Source organism: Syzygium oleosum, unplaced genomic scaffold (assembly GCF_021117445.2).
Source record: "Syzygium oleosum isolate NSW1041296 unplaced genomic scaffold, Sole_v2.1 Sole_v2.09, whole genome shotgun sequence".
Taxonomy (NCBI): domain Eukaryota; kingdom Viridiplantae; phylum Streptophyta; class Magnoliopsida; order Myrtales; family Myrtaceae; genus Syzygium; species Syzygium oleosum.
In genome coordinates, this window is record NW_026607493.1 from 12398498 (window position 1) to 12419332 (window position 20835).

General features: G+C 40.2%; 2 protein-coding genes across 3 annotated transcripts; one reads left to right on the forward strand and one right to left on the reverse strand.

Annotated features, from left to right (window-relative positions):
- Nucleotides 1-2236: 2236 nt before the first annotated feature.
- On the forward strand, nt 2237-5911 carry LOC115661419 (uncharacterized). Its single transcript, XM_056314235.1, has 4 exons — nt 2237-3346; nt 3614-3772; nt 5134-5388; nt 5662-5911. The coding sequence occupies exons 1-4, from the start codon at nt 2510-2512 to the stop codon at nt 5668-5670; spliced, it is 1260 nt and encodes a 419-aa protein (XP_056170210.1). The 5' UTR covers nt 2237-2509; the 3' UTR covers nt 5671-5911.
- A 3894-nt stretch (nt 5912-9805) lies between these two features.
- On the reverse strand, nt 9806-19004 carry LOC115661977 (ribonuclease TUDOR 1). Of its 2 annotated transcripts, none has more exons than XM_030584156.2 (17): nt 18869-19004; nt 18252-18436; nt 17957-18031; nt 17753-17866; nt 17557-17661; nt 16772-16978; nt 15213-15425; nt 15025-15132; nt 13924-14094; nt 13645-13842; nt 13208-13564; nt 12899-13129; nt 12629-12817; nt 12477-12554; nt 12205-12399; nt 10874-11251; nt 9806-10350 (listed from the first exon to the last, which is right to left on the reverse strand). In XM_030584156.2, the coding sequence occupies exons 2-17, from the start codon at nt 18408-18410 to the stop codon at nt 10159-10161; spliced, it is 2970 nt and encodes a 989-aa protein (XP_030440016.1). In that variant the 5' UTR covers nt 18411-18436; nt 18869-19004; the 3' UTR covers nt 9806-10158. The 2 variants fall into 2 exon arrangements, with proteins under 2 accessions (XP_030440016.1, XP_030440017.1); XM_030584157.2 differs by having other exon boundaries at nt 18873-19001.
- Nucleotides 19005-20835: the final 1831 nt, after the last annotated feature.

The window sequence follows — 20835 nt, forward strand, 5'->3', positions numbered from 1 at the left end:
TTAAAACGTGTTTGTTACTTAAATCAAAGAAGTGGTCAGCGAGTCATTTAATTATTATCAATAACTTTGTAAAAAGGAGTGCGTAGATTGAAAAGGACGGAAAGTAAGGCGGAAAAAAAATTCAGCAATCGGTAAATTGTTCACGAATTTTAGAATAAAATTAACTATAAGTTGATAAGTGACTCCAATGCAAGCTGATAACCAAAAATATGTTAATTTGATCAGAAAAAAAAATGGTAAGTCACTTAAACTAAAATCAATTAATTCATAAAAAGAATTGTTAATTATAATGAGTTGGTAACAAAGAAAAATAAAAGTTTGCAAGTCTTTACCAAATTTGGTGAATTTAAAATCTCAAATAAATAAGTAACTCAAATGAGAATCAATAATTTAAATTTTAGTCGGTAATTTTATTGGAAAAAAGTTGATAAGACGCTCTGAGGTAAGATTGGTAAATCTGTGGTGCAGCCTGCATGCATCAAGGATTGGATCAATGATAGCATTGTCGGAAAATTTCGGGTGAAGTTTATTGACAATTAAGAAACGGATATTGATTTGAAGATAATTGTCTATTCGTGAACATACCGACAATAAAATTACATAATTAAAATTAATGTATATTTAGAGTAACGATTGGAATCGGTGCTGGCACTTTTGTTTAGGATCAAATGAGGAAAAGAAATACAAGCAGCATAAAAAAACGTAAATATCGTCCGAAAAAATCATTAAAACTGCGAAGAAATATATCCGTTTAAACAAATGACTTTGAAAAGAGGTATCCACTCATGCAAAATTGGAAACAAACAAGTAGTGTTTATCCACACTATTTAAGACCAAACCTATTATTTTCACGAGCTACATAATATTTAAGTGCTAAATGTATTTTTGTCTTTAAGGATAGCAGCTATTAGCAATATAACAAAGATACTATTCCCAAAACAAACAACACCCGAAACTACACCAAACTAAGGCCGGTGAATTATCCTCTTCTATCCGTCTAATATCAAATCACACTTTTTTGTCCTCTCGGGTGCAATTAAGTAATTTCACAAGTCATACATTCCAATGCTAAATATTTAAATTTTGGAGTTCCAATGCTATATATTATCGTCACGTCAAAATGTGCATTTTCGAGTTAATTTTCATTATATATATATAGTCTAGGACTGCTCTTCTTATATTTGATGTACAATCTTCACCATTTTTAAAACTTTACAAGAGCTGCTCCTTATTCAAATCCTCCTTGCCAAGCGAATTACTTATCGCCTAGCGAACCGAGTCGTTACGTACTTAGGTCGCTTGGGTGTGTGCAGGTGATACTGCACATATGCTAGGGTTTGCAGAAGGCGAGGTTTACACCTCCCTCCTTCCTGGCCATGCCATGGACCTCCACATGCCCCTTAATCTCTGTCTTTCAAATCCTTGAACTAATGCTTTTAGGATTTTATCCTAGTGTTATGGGCTATGAAGGGAAAAAGAAAGAAATGTAAGGCTAAGGATCATCGAGAAGACACATGAGGAAGCGAGTGCTTGTGTTGATGAGTCCAGTCCACTCATAGATGCATCATAAATGGTGGAGCCATACACGCATGCATGCAGAAGCATGTTTTGGTACAAAGTCCTCGGCAATGTCTAGGGGCTACGCACGTGGACGTGGGGGCATACGATGTTCGACGATGACAAAGGCGATCGAGAACGGTACACAGAAAAAAGTTAGAAAGTATCGCAAGAAAAAGCAAAAGTAAAATTACTCAAACTTCACCCTCGTACACACGTAAACGTGGATAAAGACCGGGGCACATATTAATATTTTCTCCGACGACAGACTTGTACAATTCGATAGGATGGGGCCCGCACCCTTCGCAATTATTTTCGTCCGTCCTTATCGGGCAGCTCGAGAAAAATCCAACGAAGATGCAAAGTCGCGGGCAAAAATGCCATTTGCGTAAGCCATGGCGTCAGCATTCGCAGTGGCACCGTGTGGGAAGCGACCATTCCCAAGTCTCCGATGCCACCCATAAATCCAACCGCAGGATGCAGTGGATGAATATGTCAGCATAAGCGCGGAATTGGCTTCCCCCAGAGATTCTACTTCCTCCATCGGGTAAGGTAAAACGTGAGCTCAAAGACACCCCAATATCAATCACAGTCCCGCTTGTGCCTTCCTTTCCCTTGGACCTCGTGTCGGATTTCTTAGACTGTTGTTCTTCGGGGTTGATTTCTTTCCTCTCTCCCTCTCTCGGTGTGTTCGTTCGGAAGGCGAGGAGGATCTCCAAAACTTCTCTTCGCCGATTCCGCTATTCCTTTCTTTCTCGTTGGAGCAACTCCGACGGCGAGGGACCGATTGAGTCTCATGGATACACATGATGACGGTGTCTGAATCTGTTCATACTTGATTGGGGGTTTCCTAATATTTTCCTCTGTTTCTTACTTTTTTTGACTAGGGAAAGTGAGTAATTTCACTGGCGCTAGGGAAAAAGAAAGAAAGAAAGAAAGAAAGAAAGAAAGGATGCGCCTGTATCGCGGGAGTGGGATGCTCCAGAAGACTGTGGGCGTGAGTTTTGTGATATGGGTCGTGTTGATGGAGCCATGTGCGGCTGGGGTTGCGAACGGGAAGCTCAAGTCGGCCACTTTCTTGTCGCCCAAGTTCGTGCTGGGACCCGGTTCCGTGGAGAACAAGCACTACTACGACATCGATTTCCCCAGAGGCCATATTGCCCTCAAGAGTTTCGATGCTGAAGTCGTCGACGAGGATGGCATCCCCGTCCCTCTTCACCATACTTATCTCCACCACTGGGTCGTTGCCAGATACTACTCCCGCCTTCGCCATCCCCAATCCCCAGCTGACTATGTGATGGTCAGGAACTCTGGAATATGCCAGGGGAATTCCGTTGGACAATACTTCGGCCTGGGTTCGGAAACACGCAAGACCGCCACATTTGTTCCCGATCCTTATGGAATCGAAATCGGTAATCCCGTTGACATCCCTGCTGGGTTCGAGGAGAAGTGGTTGCTCAATGTCCACGCTATCGACACGCGTGGCGTGGAGGATCGCTTGGGCTGCACCGAGTGCCGGTGTGATCTCTACAACGTCACTCAAGATGAGTATGGCAGGCCTCTCAGGCCTGACTACAGAGGCGGTTTGTATTGCTGCTATGACCAGACACAGTGCAGGCTCAGACCGGGCTTTCAAGGCCCTCGTAGAAGCCTCTACCTGAGGTACACCGTGGTCTGGTTCGACTGGGATACATCCATCCTCCCTGTCGACATTTACATACTCGATGTCACTGATACCTGGACTGCCCTTGATAATTCATCCGAACAAGGTGCACAACATCATTGCCAAGTGAGTTACTCTCTTTCACGATGCTCGCGAGGTCCTAAATCCTAGTACTGTTTGTATTGACTGAGGTAGCATGGGGATATTCACTTCTTTGTGCTATATTAATTATCATTACAAACATGGTTGGAGCACCCATACAGGGTGAGGTATTTTTTACACTTGGCTCTCCCATAACTTTTGAAAGTACATTCTTGACACCCCTGTTTCTTTTGTTCTTTTTTTTTGTTAATCCTTCTTCTGAAGTGATCAGCTAGGATGTGGTCGATGCAGGTTGAATACGAAGTAGAGTCTTGCAATCAAGCTACTGAAGCTGATGACCCATGCATCGACAGCAAAAGGACAAGCCTTGCCCTGCCTACTGGTGGTTATCTGGTGTATGGTGTTGCCCATCAGCATTCAGGGGGTCTTGGTGCCAATCTTTATGGAGAGGTGATTTTGAAATGCACATGCCTTCTTTCCTCACTTTATATATCTCTATTGCTGGGTCATTTGGAAATTCTTGGATAAACCTATATAACTTTCCATGGAAAGATTTATCGGTTTATAGCCTAATCAGATACCTAACTGAAATAAGTTTGGCTCCGGAATTATTTTGATGTTTAATTATTTGAAAAAAAAAATTTGAGATTATGCATGGTAAGATTGGAAAGTTTTCTGGAGATCGGTTTAACTAGCCAACCCATTGACTTTAAGGGTTGTATCAGTTCTCGTTTGGCCTCAATTTGCACAACAAATTCTTAATTCCCTCATGAGGATTCCCAAAGGACCCCCATGCTGATTGTTCTTAAGAAATCAAATTTCACAGAAAAAGCGCCAGCTTACATTGCTCAAGCACTCTCAGAACCGTTGCATACATCACTTTGTAGATCCTGGTTATCTTTATTTAGTTGGTCATCCTGAAGTTTTTTTTACCCTCTTTCCAATCAATAACCAATTCAGCAGTGGTGACCTCTCTCAATTTCCCATTATCCATGTTTAAATAGTCTACCCACAGTTATAAATTCGTGGCAGGACTTTGGTGCCATCTACAGCTTTTACCCCTGAAGCATTGGTAGTTATCTTTTGTGATTCCCTGCGCCCATTGCTTCCTGATTCTATATTCATATGTTACAGGCTCAATGTTCACTCATACCAAAATTTGAAAGAGTACATGACTTCCACTAATTTCTAATTAATTCCCATCTCATTTATATCATTCTCTTTAGGAACATGCTGCCATATCTGCACTTTAAAGTTGAAATTACACCACGTACATAATTCTTTATTGCTCCTCTGTTTTGTTAAGTTGTTGAAACTCTTCCTATCTGCATGCATCAAGGCTCCATTGTCAATAATTCATTAGACTGAGAAATGGTTATACTCTTTATTGACTTTTGTACAATCCCAGTCCAAAGTTGTGGTGCGGCTTGCCTGTAAGGGAAACAGCCTTGGCACTCTGTGATTATTTGAATGATAGTACAATAGCATTTGGCATACATAACCGATAGTGTTTATGTGGGCTTGAGACCAGCTATGGTCTCATAAAGTGTCGTTCTGATATGTGATGCCTATACATCTCTGACATGTGAAGATCACTGGCTTTCAAATAATCCCCAACACTGGCCTTTCAGATTTCTTCTGGGGAAGCATAACAGTTCTTTGTTACATGCAAGCTAAGAAAAGCATTAGTTGGTATAATTCTTAATTTTTGGGGTATTAACGCCTTTGTATCCTGCATCTGACCTTACAGATATATCTGTCCATTGCAGATTGTCCTCTATTATAACCTTTTTCTTGTGCATCATTATTAGGATGGACGCGTCATATGTTCTTCAGTGCCGGCTTACGGTACAGGGAAGGAAGCAGGAAATGAAGCTGGCTACATTGTAGGGATGTCGACATGCTATCCTCAACCTGGTTCAGTTAAAATCAATGATGGGGAAATTCTGCTTCTGGAGTCCAATTATAGCGGATCACAAAACCACACTGGTGTTATGGGGCTTTTCTATCTTTTGGTAGCAAGGGAGTTGCCAAAGTCCATGCCTGACTTGCCTTTCGCTGTCCAGGTAAGGTTGCTGTCTAAGGGTGCCTTATTGAGTGAAATGATTTCCAAGGTTTCAAAAACTGAAGCAGCTGATAGGGTAGCAGTCGCTGGGGAGCTTGTCTCTGTTACTGTTAGGATCGGGAATTTATTAATGTTGCGGGATAAGGGTGGTTGTGGGGTTGTCATTGAGTAGTCAATCAACTATATTTATTTGGGAATGAGAAAAGCAAATTCTGCCATTAACAGTCGATATCTGACATGAAGGGCGATACTCATGCATTTGTGGTTTTTGCAGATGCAGTGAAACGCTACTTTGGCCCATTTTGGAGGAGCAATACTAGCTCTTCTTGGAGTGGTAATTGCTATCACTGTTGGAATCTCCTTGAAGCGTAGAAAACAAAGAGAGGAGGGTTATCAGTCCCTTATGACATGAACGTGTTTCAGTGAGCTAAGTTATGTATTTTGTATCTCTATCAGTAATGTTACGTACTTGTGAACTGTACTTGGACTTATTTACTGGAGTTAGCAGTTACTTTGCTTTTAAAGCGCGTGTACCAGCCATGTATCAACCACAAAATAAAACAAGTCTTTCCTTCTTCTCGTCCTCGCTGACTAAGAAAGGAATTTATATTAACAGAGATTTGGGCTGAAACTGGGTTGGAAATTGTCTAAGTGACGTTTGGATCATTAGAGTAAGAAGCCGAATTGGCTGGTGCAATCAACAAACACAACCAATTGGTAAAAGGGTAGCAACCTTGTAATGCAGGTTCACAAAGTTTCCCTTGGTCCGATCAAGATGTGTAACAGAAGGATCCTCTAGTTGCGACCCACTGTATAAATGTGTTTTATCGTCTCAAACTGTGTCATTTAACATACAAAAACTTGAAAGTTTACAATTAACATGTGGGCTTTATTTTTATTGAATTCAACTGCTACCAATCCCCCGATGGAAGGTTACTTGAGGGATTATAGAAGCCCCCGGCAAAGACCTTAATAAGAGTCATGCGAGCATGAAACGAGTGTAAGCAGCTTCTTATTCAGGAAATGCTAAAAGAGAGCTGCATCATACAACGCGACAGGATGGTGAAAGATAGGACACTAGAGACGATTCGACGCGATCATCCTCTCAGAGATAAATGAAGCTTCAGGAGCCAGCTATGCATAAACGGAAGGAAATGCGTTGTTTTGGTTCAAACAAAGGACGTGATAACAAAACCTGAGCAAAGGCTTTACCTTCCCTCTGCCTCTTGTATAAATTACCTTTTTCGCCGAGATGTTCCAACTTCCAACAGGCGTTGCCGTTGTTGCTGCTGCTGCTGTCGTCGTCTGTTTGCCTTCCTCTTCTTCCATGGAAAAATTGTCAGGGGCTGTAGCCTCATTTAGGGTGGAAGATGAAGTCATGTCTCAAGATCATCAGGACAGTGGATGGACGGGTGTCAGCAAAATCACCATTGTCTACACTTCCAAAGGGGTGATTAAGGGACCATTTGGCAAGTTGCCAAATAGTGAAAATTTCTGTTCTTTTGTTCCCAAAATCAGTTTGGGAATAGAAATCCATTTGTTAAAATTTTGTGCCCATGCACAAATTTACAAAAAATTGTTCTCAGAATCAGTTTTGGAACAGAATCAAGAAGCAAAAAAAAGTAGCTTTTTGATTCTTAGAACAATTTTTCCATTTCTGATTTTTCTTGGTTTTCTTCTTCCCTCTAGGTTTGTTGTTCTTCGCCTGCCGCCGGCCACCAGCGACCGGCCACAGGCCAGGGCTGACGAGAGCCGCTCACGGCCGCGACGGTGAGGCCTCGCCCAGCCATGGCGGCGGCGAGGGCCGCGACGCCGTCGCCGGCCCTGGCCTGTGGCCGGTAGCCGGCGCCGGCGACCGACCATGGCCAAGGAAGGGAAGGGAAAGAAAGAAAAAAAAAGGAAATAAAAAGAAAGAAATATTAAAAAATTCAAAATATTATTAATAAAAAAAATTTGTGTAGTTACCAGACGCATTTCTGCTCTTTTTCTATTCTAAGAATAGAAATTTTGGGCAGTTACCAAACGCCTTCAAATGCTTAGAAATTGTTCCCGGATACGGAATTAAAAAGAATCATTTCTAAGCAGAATCAGTTCCCGAGCACATAATTGTTGCCATGTGCATCCTAAATGTTCCATTCCATTTCTGGTAAAATTGTTTGGTACCAGATTCAGTAACTAGTTGAATACATGTCCGTAACATGGATTTCAAAATCCGCTTGTCAAGATTTTAGTCTTTTTTTTTTTGGCCAACGGCTTGTAGAGATTTTTTAGGATGCTACGATATGGTTAAAATACATAGTGTGTATAAAAATTTGTAATGTTTACTATATTTACATGGATAGCATGAATTTATCAATTAATGAATATTTCTCCTTACACTAAATTTTCTTTCAGTTGAATATTTTCGGTAGCTAACCAACTTGTAAGAAAGACATAATTGACTGTATCGATATCAGTGATAACATCACTCACATAATTTAAGAAACTTAAGGAGCACGAGTTTTATATTCCGGGGAATGCCGTTTCTGCCAAGGTTGTATGTTGACAATAAACTACTTGCCTCTTTTAATTCTGTACCTGATACTTTCATGTATTTTATATTTCCCTTTTCATTTTGCTTTTACAAATCCTTTTATTAAGACCATTGATCACCTTCATTAGGAACCAAAGCAAAAATGAAAACGATTTGGGTCTTCTCAGTTTAGCTCAATAGTATCCACAAATTTGCCACCATTTTTGGGTGGTATAATTAGAAATTAATCTCTCGCTGATGGGAATGCATAGGCTGCATTAGGCGTAACGAGATTAATGATATAAATTGACTCCTCATATTTAGAGGGGGGGATTCTAATCCAAATAAGGTTGATGCGATCTATACTTGCGGATGGGGAGCATAACTTCACTGACTATCCATAGAGATCGGATGTCTACAATATCTAAGAGAACTCCGCCGCCCCATCACCAGATTACCTTAAAGTTGATATATAAGATGTAGTTTTATTAAGGAAGCAAACTATAGATTATATCACATTCGGTTAAATCTGACCAATCCCTATACATCTTCGAGACAATTCACGTCTATTTCTTCTCGTTGTCTTAAAGCAGATCAGAACAATGTCAGGTAAGCCAAGCATAATTAGAACCATACATTATGTTGAAATGTTCATTATTATTTTTTTTCTTTTCCCTTGTGTAATCAGGCTCTATTCGGTCAAATTATGGAACTATATGTTTCATTCAAATATCTTTTAGTTCACATTCTCTCCATTCTGTTGAAATAGAAAAGTGCACCAGACATTCTAAAACTAAGATATGCAACCATGTCCTAATTTCAGATTGTTCAATTAAGTTTTAAATCTTTTTCCTAAGATGAATAAATTAAGGATGCCTACGTTGCATCCTTAATTTATATTATGTTTTAAGATCAAGGGTCGGCTTGTTTGAAAAAAGACCGTTTGCAGAAAATTGATTTATGACTTTCCGGTATTTAGATGACGGAAAAGGAAAACGCTTTCCATAGACTAAAAACTAGAAGTTTATATTGGGAGGAAAAGGACGTCTCGTTTTGATAGGAAGGAAATCACTTTCTCTGAACTACAAAACAAATGAAAACTAACCATTTTGTCTAAAAATGATCGTCATGGAAAATATTTTCGTTGTCATGAAATTTTCAGTGAAATGAACACATCCTTAATTGTACTTTTCTATCAAAGATGAAAACTCAATTAGATATTTGATAAAGGTGTAGTGCTTGATCAATGCAGTAAAAGTCCTAAAACTTATCGCGAAAGTGCAATTAAGTCTTAATTTACCAAAAAGTGCAATTGAATCCTTAAATATGTCAAGTTGGTGAGTCTCTTTGTTAACCCTATTTAATTGATGACGTTGTTCTTTTTTATTCGTTTCTCTCTCGTAGGTTGGCATAGAGCTTAAAATAAAACAAGTCCATGCGCAAAACGGAGATCCTTTAAAGTTTGCCCCAAATTTCCAAGCTTTAATTGAACTGAACGTAATTTTCACATCACTTCTTCGTCCACTTCATCGATTCCTGCTCCTCTTCGTCCGAGTGTCCTCTGGTTCTTCGTCCAAGTATCCTCCTTATTTGGTGCAGCTTCGCGTAAGAACAATACTAGGTCAGTGCATGAACTATGGGGACAGCGCTATCTAGTAGTCCAATGTTGGCCTGTAAATTACTGAGAAAAAGGTATTCTTCCATGTGCTTTTCATCCCGATCTCACTTCAGATGTCCTGTTTGTTTCCCTTCTGTTATTTCACCAGTCTGACATTAATAAATTGAGCTGGAATTTTCATGCCAATAAACAAAAGCATAATTGCAGGAGTTCAAACCATGCAATCTGATTCCCGCGCAGAGAGCGGGTTCATTCCCTGTCCCTAGTAACAAAAAATCTAATACCCTCTTGAAAGAACCAGTAATAATCATTTACTGCTACAAGAAAATGTGACACAGCGAAAGCCGGCTTATGCTACAAGATGTGTCTGTGAAAACTGGTCTCTGCTACAAAATGGAAAACAGACTGTCCGGAGCTTGCCTTATTGCGACGAAATTAAAACCGAATCTTCACCTCAAGCTATGAATGAGTTTACAAACAGAAAAGAAAAACCTCAGAAGAACAAAACTTTATAGCAAGTTCTAACGCAATTTTCTCCCTCCTCCATTTGACAGATTATCATGCCTCTGACTTTAAACTTCCTGGTAGCTTCTGGCTCAGTACTTTCTCCAATATAATTTATCAGTCAAAACACTAAAATATTACCGGCCACCACCACCACCCTTTCTCAGAGGCAGGCTGACATCCTCATCATCCGACTCGATATCTCCATACTGCCACATATTTAGCCTGTCAGTCCGTGCTTCTGCCTGGTACTTTTCCAAGTTATCAAGGGCCATTTGCCGCTGCTTGGAATCCCACTTCTTCCTCTTTTCCATCCTAGCCAACCCCTCCTGAAATTCCAAAGTTAGAATTAGACCACTCAGCTGAAGAACATAAAAGCATAACTAGAGAGGCATTCTGCTACCCATCAGGTACTTTTTAAGCAGGAAAAACCACAGAAAAGTAAAAACAATTTGATGTCAGCGACCATGATAAGTGGAGAGCTGGGCCAAATAAAACGCAATGGACAAACCTACACATTGATCATTCCATCAGACATTGGAGGAGTTTTTGTTTTTAATGACAATGGTCAGGTAGCACATTATGTTTTATTCTGCTATTACATTTCATGTAGCAAATATATCTCCAGACCAGTCGTATTAAGCAATGAATCCCAAAAACTGGAACAAAGGCAAAAACTACTGACCTACATAATCGTCAGATATTATAAGGCATGTGCTAGCACAGTATTGAGTAACAACTCCTTATTAAGCAGTAAACGTGGCAATTGATTTATTGTAGAATACCAACACAAACAAATTGACATAATCAGAGGCTAAGATTTTATATCCTACAAGAGGGCAGCGTCTGTACCTTCACCATCGCTGCATTTATACTTAGATCAGAATCAGCCGCACAAAGAGTTACCATGATAACTGTTCCAGTTCCCTGACCTTTGACTTTTCCTCCTGAAGTATCCCTTTCCTCTACAGTCGCCTTAAATTCTTCTGAACTGCTTAGCGTCAGTTCACTCAAATAAACTGCTGCTTCCTGCCCAAAATCCTCATCTAAGGTTGGAACCTTGACAAATGCCAGGCTGCACAGCTGAGCAAGACCAGGTGAAGAGGCTAATGAAGGATCAAGAGGCCGTAAACGACTGTAAGGAACAACTTCTTGATTCCCATAGTCAATGTAGAACACTTCAAACTTGTCGTTTACGGATTCAACATTTCCTCGAGGAGCATTGACAATCTTCACATTTAAATAAGAACTTGGGTCATAAAAGCTTTCACAAGATATTATCATGGAAAAAACCACAAGACTGCATCCACTCAGTACACCGAACATGTTCTCACCCAAAAGCAAAAGCAGAAAAGAATAAATACTAATTCTATTTTCTTCCCTATGGAAAGGCAGACTATAAACTACTAGAAATAATTTGAGATATCAAACAAGAGAAAAAGTAAAAGACAAAAGGGTCTTGTTGGGGGCACCTGTTAACAAGACCAAAGGCACCAGTCAAGTACACTGAAATCAGAAAGGCACTTTTTGAGAGGCTTTGAAAATTGAGGTACACAGTTTAAAAAAAGTTACTTACTTCGAATGAAATATTTTACATTTCCAAATCATATTTAATCCAGCTTAACAAATGCCAAAAGGGGCACTCATTAATAAAATCCAAATCAAAATGAACTGGCCACCCAAAAAGCAAGCAATAGATCCTTTAAGAGGCTCTCATCTAGGCAGCAGGAACATGTAAAGATGGTTCTTTCGTTTTTATTCAGCATAAAAAATCTGACAGGACTTAAAGAAGTATATAAAAACATGCACTTGGATATATCTTCTCATGTGACTTAAAATTCTTTTCATAGCAATTCAGTTACCCATTCAGGTAGCATTTACAGTGACTGTATTCATTTCCCCTATTTAACTAAATCCCCCCACAAAATGACAGTCACCATGTAACGTTCCATCAGTTCTATCCTCTTTACGTATTTACCAGTCTTATACGATTCCCAACATTGTATGAGTACTCATAGTTAAATATAGCCTTATCTCTAGTCAGCATGAGATGGGCATCCCTAAGAGAGCAATCAGGGTAGAAACAACTACTCTGAGCTTGAGAAACTTACAAATGAATGTACAGAGACTAACAACATATGTTTATCACCAAAAATTTCTTGGTAAAAGCATATCCCACTTACCATTGCTCTATTCCAAGAATTATCTGCACTAAATTGAGCAAGTACAGTATCACCCTTTCTTGGATTGAATGCACCAACTAGAGGAGCGTCTTGAAGATTCAATGAGGCAACTTGCCTCTGAATGGATAACACTTTCTGATCTCCCACAGTTTGGACATAAAATTTACCACCACCCAGGACTTCTGTTACCACCACCTGAAAAGGTTAAAAAGGAAGTCAGCACTGATTTTCCAATAAGTATGTTGCAGCATCAATATATTCTTCCAAAATACCTTGAGCACTTCTTTTTGTTTGCTTTCAACCGCAGAACCATTTGACACTTCCTGCCCTTCCACATAATTTTCCCATATCTGCAACAATGAACTATATTAGATGCAATAATTAAAGAATGAGAGCACTAAGATCACAATGTTCTATTTCATACTTTCAATTTCTGCCTTTTGGCTACTTGTTCAGCCTGTTGAAGTAGATGAGCATCTGGGATCCTGTCACCACCGAAGGAAGTTTGAAGCTTTGCCAGGCCAGCTTCAAGAAGTGTTATTGCCACATTTTTCTTGGACTCCCATAGTGATCCCAAAAAGGTCCCTGTTCTATCGACAGTTTCTACTTCAATCTGTACAAATAAAACAATCGCTAATCAACACAAAGGATAAATAAGCTAACTGAGTACTAGAGTAGAGCAGAACCACATAACCTCCACATCTCTCTGCATTATTTTCCGTCTCATCAAGGCAATCGCTTCATCTGAAAAGGGCTCATCCCGACCTGGGCACCTCACACCAGAGAAGGAGAAAGCAATGCTGCATGTTTCTTTTGGTATCAAAAGTTTAAACCGATGACCGCTGAGCACATACTCCACGATGGCAGGAACCCTCCTGCTCCGCTGCAGGAATGGCAAAAAGTCCCTGGCTTTCTTTGCTGATGCCTGGAGAACATTAAAATAGATATTACTTATGAACAATCTGTCACGAATAAAGAATCGATTATAACAAGGATGCCTAACCGTAACCAAATCTGTTATGTGCATGACTGGAGGATCCTTAGAAGAATGCATCCCTTTTCTTCCGGAGACGGCCCGAGCTTCTGCTGCAAGAAGGCAATCATAGTAGTTTGATCTTTCTTCAAAATCACGATGCCTAATCACAGTCCCAAAACCACGTGCAACCACCAACTCTGCCAAATTTAGCCCCAGTGGCTGTTTGTCAGGTGTAGACGAAACCCCTGAGGCTGCATCATCACCATCGACATTGAGCGGAGATACCAGGAAAACTGAGCCAAAGTCCATCACTCTGGAATCAGCTGCTGTTGAAGCTCCATCTGCCAAGCCGACCTTCCTAGAGTACTCCATCAAAACTTTCACCTGATTGAATAAGAACAATAGGTAATGATTCAAACTATCATGCGAATGACTCTTAAACAAAAGAAAAAACGTTTTCACACTTGTTTCCCAATAAGCCGTGTTCTCAAAAACTCCCTCGCTTCCCGGGCAAATGGTGCAGGCTTTTCATCTTTCCGAGGATTCCCCAGTTTGGGGCATCTTATACTGGACAAATTAACACGTCGCTCTGCCATTGAACTGCCGTATGGGGCAGAATCATCAGCTACAACAATGCAGTCACCACTCACAACTTCTACCACCTGGAAGAAACCAAAAGGTAGGTAGAAATTCTAACAGACATAAGCACAAGCATGTGGACTTGAGCAAAGCTAGGATGATACCGTCCCACTGAAGTTTTGATCACAGATTGCCTTTGAATTACTAGGAGGAGGAACATAGTTTGTCCAAAATCTTAACCGACTTTTCTTGGCCTGGAGTTCTGCAGCCTTCAGCCGTCTCTTAGCTTCTTCTTCCATCATGTTTGCACTCCATTCGACATATTTAGCCAAACCCTGCCAAGGAGACACGAGAGGAAGGAGATTGAGTAACACAAGCTATGTTAAAAAAGAAGCACAAAATGTGGAAAGTGGTAGCAAAAAGACAAACATGCATTCAGTTAAAAGCTAAAGAAAATTGACAAGCTGTCAGAAGCAACTTGCAAATACTCATGACTGTTTATGCAGAGTTATTGGCACTCTAATTCTCAAGTTTTCTACTGTTTTCTGGTCAACTAGTAAAAGTCACATTGCTCAGGTAGACCAATCTAATCATGGGAAAAGCCTTCTTCTTTAAAAAAAACATCATTCTTAAATGAAGAGTAGTCTGTCAATTTGACTTTTACCAAAAATAATTAGTTTGACGTTAATCAAAATACAAATATGTAAATGGAAAGTTTACCAAAATAAGTATCACTACTTCTCCAAAATAAGTATCACAAAACAATCCACATTTCCTTTGGACTGAAAAAGATGTCCATTTTACTGATCAAATACAGAACATGGTTTATCTGTGGGGCATAGCTCAGTATCTAACTTCAATAGTGATGGAGGTCACAATGTGTTCCAAAAACTTAAGCTATCAAGCAGAGCCATGACATATATCAACCATTTATTACCCAACAAGTCCAAATGAATATATCCTAGTATCACGTTCAAGGCAAGTGAAGAACAAATTTCAGCATCCATGAACAGACCCATTCCATATGCAACCTTGCTTCACATAGCACGAGTCACACAAAGCAAAGCAAATTTATGCACATCTCTGAACAGGAAACATTTCCCAGTATCCAGGTCAAAGAAGACCAATCACTCCACAATCTATCGCAGTGAAGACATATCTCACAGTGGCGATATAAAAGGAATGAGGATCTTACAGAACCTCATTACCATTCACAAAGGACAAAGCATTTAATCTAATGCAAATGCACAATTGGAGTAACATACATTTTCCAAAAGCTCCAATGCCAGATCCTTTGCTGAGTCTGAATCAGAATAGAACACTGAACCTATAAGGTTACTGAACTTGTCAACACCTTCCAGGACAATACGGACCTATAAAAAAACTCCTTAGATACGTGAAGAACGGTGCTTATAGATTTTCTTGAGATCAGAAAGCAAAAAAAGGTTCTTACATCTCTATTTAAAACACGAATCTCCGTGAAATGTTTGGCTTCCAAACCAAAGGGATCAGGTGAAACATCAGCAGCTGAGGCAGCAGAAATTGCAAGTCTCTGTGCAGATGTTAAAGGGGCCCTTGGTTCAGTAGAAGCAACTCCATTCAGTTCATCAGATACTTCTGCTTCAGCAACAGGTTCGGATGCAGTCCTCCTTCCCATGGAGGGCGCCTGCGAGAAGTGAAATATTGGCAGGCAACTTAGTTAAAATTCACTTAGAAAGCCAAATCAAACAACTGAGTTGCTAGCATATTTTCCATATCGTAGGTTAGGGGAGCCCACTAATCCACAACTGTACTAACAAATATTTTTATACTTAGGCTCCGTTTGTTTGGCGGAAAATATGACATTTTTGGAAAATGTTTTCCGGGATGTCATTTTCCTGGAAAATGACATAATTTTCCGGTGTTCGGTGACCGGCGACCGGCGGCGGTGGCCCCAATGGCCGGCGGGGAAAGAAGGAGGCCGGCGAAAAATGTTTTCCGCTTTTCAAAAGAGGAAAACATTTCCCTTACTTTTCTTCATGTTTTCACTCATTGAGGGAAAATGTTTTCCGGGGTTAGTTTATTTTCCGCCCCCGAACACCGGAAAACCCGGAAAATGTTTTCCTAGAAAACATTTTCCTTGAAACGAATGGAGCCTTATTAACTTCTAAGGATCTGATTTATTCATTGATGGGAAAAATTAGAGAAATTTTAATATTCATAAACAGCATTCCATACCTTTATAAAGCCCACTATTAGAACATAAAAGCCCACTGAATGATTTCTATCATAGATAGAGAAATGGAGGAAGGGTACCACAACTATGAGAACGTCCCCCAACAAAAAGTGGGCGACAGTCTAAAAATTCCTAGCTGCAGTTAGAAAAGCAACAGCAACAAATGGTCACAGCGCGACGATTTTAAAATACAACACCGAATCATGTTCTCACCACGTTGAATAGGCTTCACATATTCGTTACACCATTTTGCTATAATCAGCATAAAGAGCTAACATGTTGCATGTCAAGCTTCAAGTGTGGTGCATATTGATAGCACATGCCCTCGATGATTTAAAACGAGCGGTTGGTTTAATTATGTTTCAGGTTACAAATCAAACAACAATAGACCGTCTATCAATCAATAGATCAAATAAGAATCCTACTAGGATCATAGATTTTTTTCCTAATTGATTTAGCAGTCTTATTATTATTTAATTGAGAGTCTATTAGGAGTTTAGATTCTTTATCTTTTCTTGAAGTGGGATACACAAGTTACCCAGGGGTAGGAGTTTAAAAGAGACTATATATATATGGTTGTCGCTCTTCCATCTAAGTCATTTATGAAGTTCGTGCGAAGCTTAAGGAAGCCTAATTGTGATCCTTAGGATGCCTTAGGTGTGATGATAAAGGAATCTACTCTTCTTAAGCTATTGTTCATTGAAAATTCCTTTCAAAGTTCAATTCAAATTCTCCTACATTACTTAACCCAGACATGAGAGAGTATTCCAAACCACCCCAATAAATGCTCCAGATACCTGAATTCCGGCAACGAATACTTGGACGAACTGAAATTCTGGAAGTAAGTACACCCTGAGAGTACTGCCATCACGAATCTGCTCAACAATGCCTTGCATGGGCCTGCCTTTATTTGCAGCGAGCAGACCCATGGCATCCAAGTTGCTAGCATTGCCAATTGAAGAAGGAGGGAGGTGTCTGATGGAAGCCTCTGCAGCACCAGGTGCCTAGAAATTAAGGGGGACATCACTTCTTCGTATTATAACAAACTATCAATTGCAGCATACAGTGCCTTGAAGAGAAAAAGATAAAAAAGCAGACACTTTTTTTGTCTATTGTACGGTTAGTCACTTTCCAGCTGATAAGGTAAATGGAACCGGGATAAAAACATGTAAAGTTTAGATTTGAGTCACCACGTAAGAAATAATCATCAACAAATTTCCAAGAGTCGGTTTATAAATCAACATGATTACTAAATATTTAACGGGCTAACTCCCAGTGCTTTCACTTTAAAAATGGTTTTACTTTATTTTCTCGGAACAATAGATAAATCTATCACATGCATTAGAATACTAAATTCATTAAACCACATCTAATCATACTTAGAGGAAAGAGAAAGTCGCAGAAGAGAGAGGAGAGTGCATGATGAAAAGGCCAGCGAGTAGAGATATATAGAGAGTAGGATACTAAGGTTTCACCCTCATCACGTGGTTGATCAAGACAGAAACTAAGGAATTTGAAAAGAAAAGGGTGTGCATATGATCACATATTTGCACCAACACACAGAATTAAAATCAAAAGCCACCTGGCTCCATCGACCAAGACCATCTTGCTTAGCTTGCTCTTCAAGACGTAGCAATTCTGCCAGAAAGGGGCTTGCCTCCCCTTTCTGTTGACCTTGTTCCCTGACCTGCAAAAGGCAGATTACCATGATTCACATAAGAAAGCTGACCGAATATATATGTACGCCATGCTGCATGCTGGAAATATGAGCATATCACCTTTGCCCAGCCTTCAGCAACCACCAGCATAGCCACATTTTTGTCACCAAGAAAAACGGAACCAAACTCTCTGCCGATGGACGGAACGGTGTAATCCACTTTGAAAGTGACCTCCTGTGCCACCACAACAGTTACACATGAATATGACCCAAAAGATGCCAAAGTGATCAGCAAGTAATTACACAGAACGGAAGGAATGAGCACCTTTCCAATGCACAACTTCCTCAGATACTCTCTGCTGTCCCATGCAAACGGCTCATCTACACCACCTTTGCGGGCCTTTGAAAATAAGCAACAGAATGTCAAAACTTGTGAATGTTGGCTACAAGTCTAAAAGACCCCAGTAAGAGCGAGAAGTTCAGTATGGGCGCATGATTAATCCGAACTCATAATGTTCGCATTCACTGAAGAGGATTGTGATAAAGAAATGCAGCATCGTGAAACGAAAGAATGAGAAGAACATTTGCGAGCGAGCGAGAGAGAGTGGGGGGAAAATTACCAGTCTGGGAGCAATAAGAGAAGAAAGAGTAATAGTCTTTTCAGGAGGGATGCCGGTGTTGCTGTTGGTCATGGCCATAATTACCAAGCAGTCCCCCGATGTAACAGCCTTCACTCTACCTCTGAACCATCCAGTGGACCCAGCTTTTGCTGACGCCATCGCCGCAATCACGATCTAAACTCGATCTGACACAAGAGGAAACAGAGACCATGCATCAAAGTTTCGTAATTTTGCAAAGCAATCCGGCGTATCAGTCCTAAAAATGATAGGCACGTCGAATTTTCAGACGCTGTGGTGCAACCAACATCAAGGAAGAGGGGAATCCGAGGATCTAATGAACCCACAGACAAAGAATTCTCTAGATCGGGCAACAGAGACTCAACTACAACAGACATGCATCCCGATCGATCACATGCAACCGAGAGATCGCGCGAGGATCCGTCTTTCAGATCCAGATAAACAATTCAAAAGACCAAATCGCGCCGCGATCTGTCTATGGATCGAGGTAGACAATTCAGAGAGGTGCTGGATGAAGAAGCCGGGTCGGGAGCAATCAAAATCAGATCCGCAATTCAAAGCAAAGAGATCGGGCGAAACCAAGCGTTCCTGGTGAATACCTACTGCTCGTAGATCCACACTAGTGGAGGAGGAGAGGGGTTTCTCCCTCGGAATGTTCCTGCCGCTGCTGCTTCACACTCAGACGGCGGGGACGATCGCGATGCAAAATGAGAGAGAGAGAGAGAGAGACCTAATGAAGAGCGAGAAAGCGCAATACAGCCTCTACAAATAAGGAAGATATATATATATATAGATATGTAATGCTGTAGGCATGGATATAACATGCCCTCATTTTCCGACAAAATTTTCTAAAATGTGCCACGCCCCAGCTTCAGTTCCGGATTTAGATCATATATGCTCAATCAAGAGCACACCCCCCCTTCCCCTTCGTTACGGACACAATAAATAACGTTCGACACGTTTTTAAACCCAATCTCACTGCCATTGTCCTTATTTCCTCCTAATCTGATATTCATTCCACTTGTCTTGTCTTAGCACGTCGGCACCACTCTTGAATTTTTAACAAAAATTCGATAAATCTGATACGAACTAACCCATGATGATGATCAATTGATCTCGAAACGCGACTTCCAACTTAAAGAATGGTCTCCTCCTCCACTCTTCAAATCCTTTCGTCTACGTCCCGGCCGTGTTCCAACAAAATTAGAGGCAACCCAAATTAGAGTCGATTGAACAAGGGGGAAGAAATCATATTATAATTTCCCTGAGACCCAATTAATCAGCCAATATTTGAAAATGTACTTGGCAACTTCATAATCAAAAGAAACTTCACAAATTTCTTAACTACGATAAATAATGATTTTTGATGTCGAAATGCCAATTTATTATCCAATTTATAGCACCAAGTATATTGCCCAATTTCGGCCAAAATCTCCGGTCTGTAATCTGTTCGAATAACCCTATAAAAACTATGCTTGTAAGATGTCTCTCGACACCCCATTCAAAAACAAAAAAAAAAAAACAAAGAAGGTTCTTGACACGAGGTTTCAACGAATTGAAGATCATGTGAATTGAACATTTGACGTATAATATAAGGGCCAGAAAGCAAGATTAACCACAAAAGGGGAAAAAGAAAGAAAGAAAAGAATAAAAAATAAAAAAGAAAAAAGTTTAGAAAATTCGAGAAAGTATGTGAACACAATTACAACATATGCTAGCCATGTTACATCAGCTAGCTAGAAAGATTATACTGAAATTTTATGTAAAAGTTTAGAACTACATCGATAGAATTGAAAGTTTGCATCTATATTATAAATTAGGATTGATGTGGTAATATTCTTTGCCATTCTTAAGCTCCTTCATATCCATGGGAATTTGCCATGTAAGTGCCACGGTCTTGAGGTTTTCCATGAACAATGATCGTGTTCGATCCAAGAAGATCGACCAAGTCGCATAGGGTTTTTGGAATCCTTTGGAACATTTTCGAGGACGTGCGATACGGTAAATGTACCGAGTTTTAGGATAATCTCGACATAAATGCCAGCAATTGGTAGATGGGGAGATGGAATCTTATCTGTTAAATCGAAAGACAATTAACAATTGTAACAAGAGGGACTCTTGTATAAATAGAGTGCCCTTCCCTCACTTATAATCATCCAAATGCTTGAGCAATAAAATGCATTCTCTCTTGGAGTTTCGGGAGAGCCTCTCTTTCTAAACACCTTTTCTTTCTACGATTCAGGTGAGCGAGCGATCCATTCTTGGACCAACCAAGCGTATAGGCTATGCCAAAAGATGACAGTAAGCAAGGGTTACGACCCTTGATGCCGTCAACACTTCAACTCAAGCATGGGCTGAGGTGTTAGAAAGCGAGGACGTGCTTAGGTCCGTTTTGAAAGACATCTTGCTATTTGAATATAAATTTGGCAGGTTGCAAAAACTTCCAAAGAGCTCTCGCCTCATTGATGGAAGCGAGATGGGAGACAAGCTCATGGGAAAGAACAACTATCTAATTCCGTTGATTAGTTACCTGTTCAATTAGCTGAGCGGAGCTATGTACTTGGTG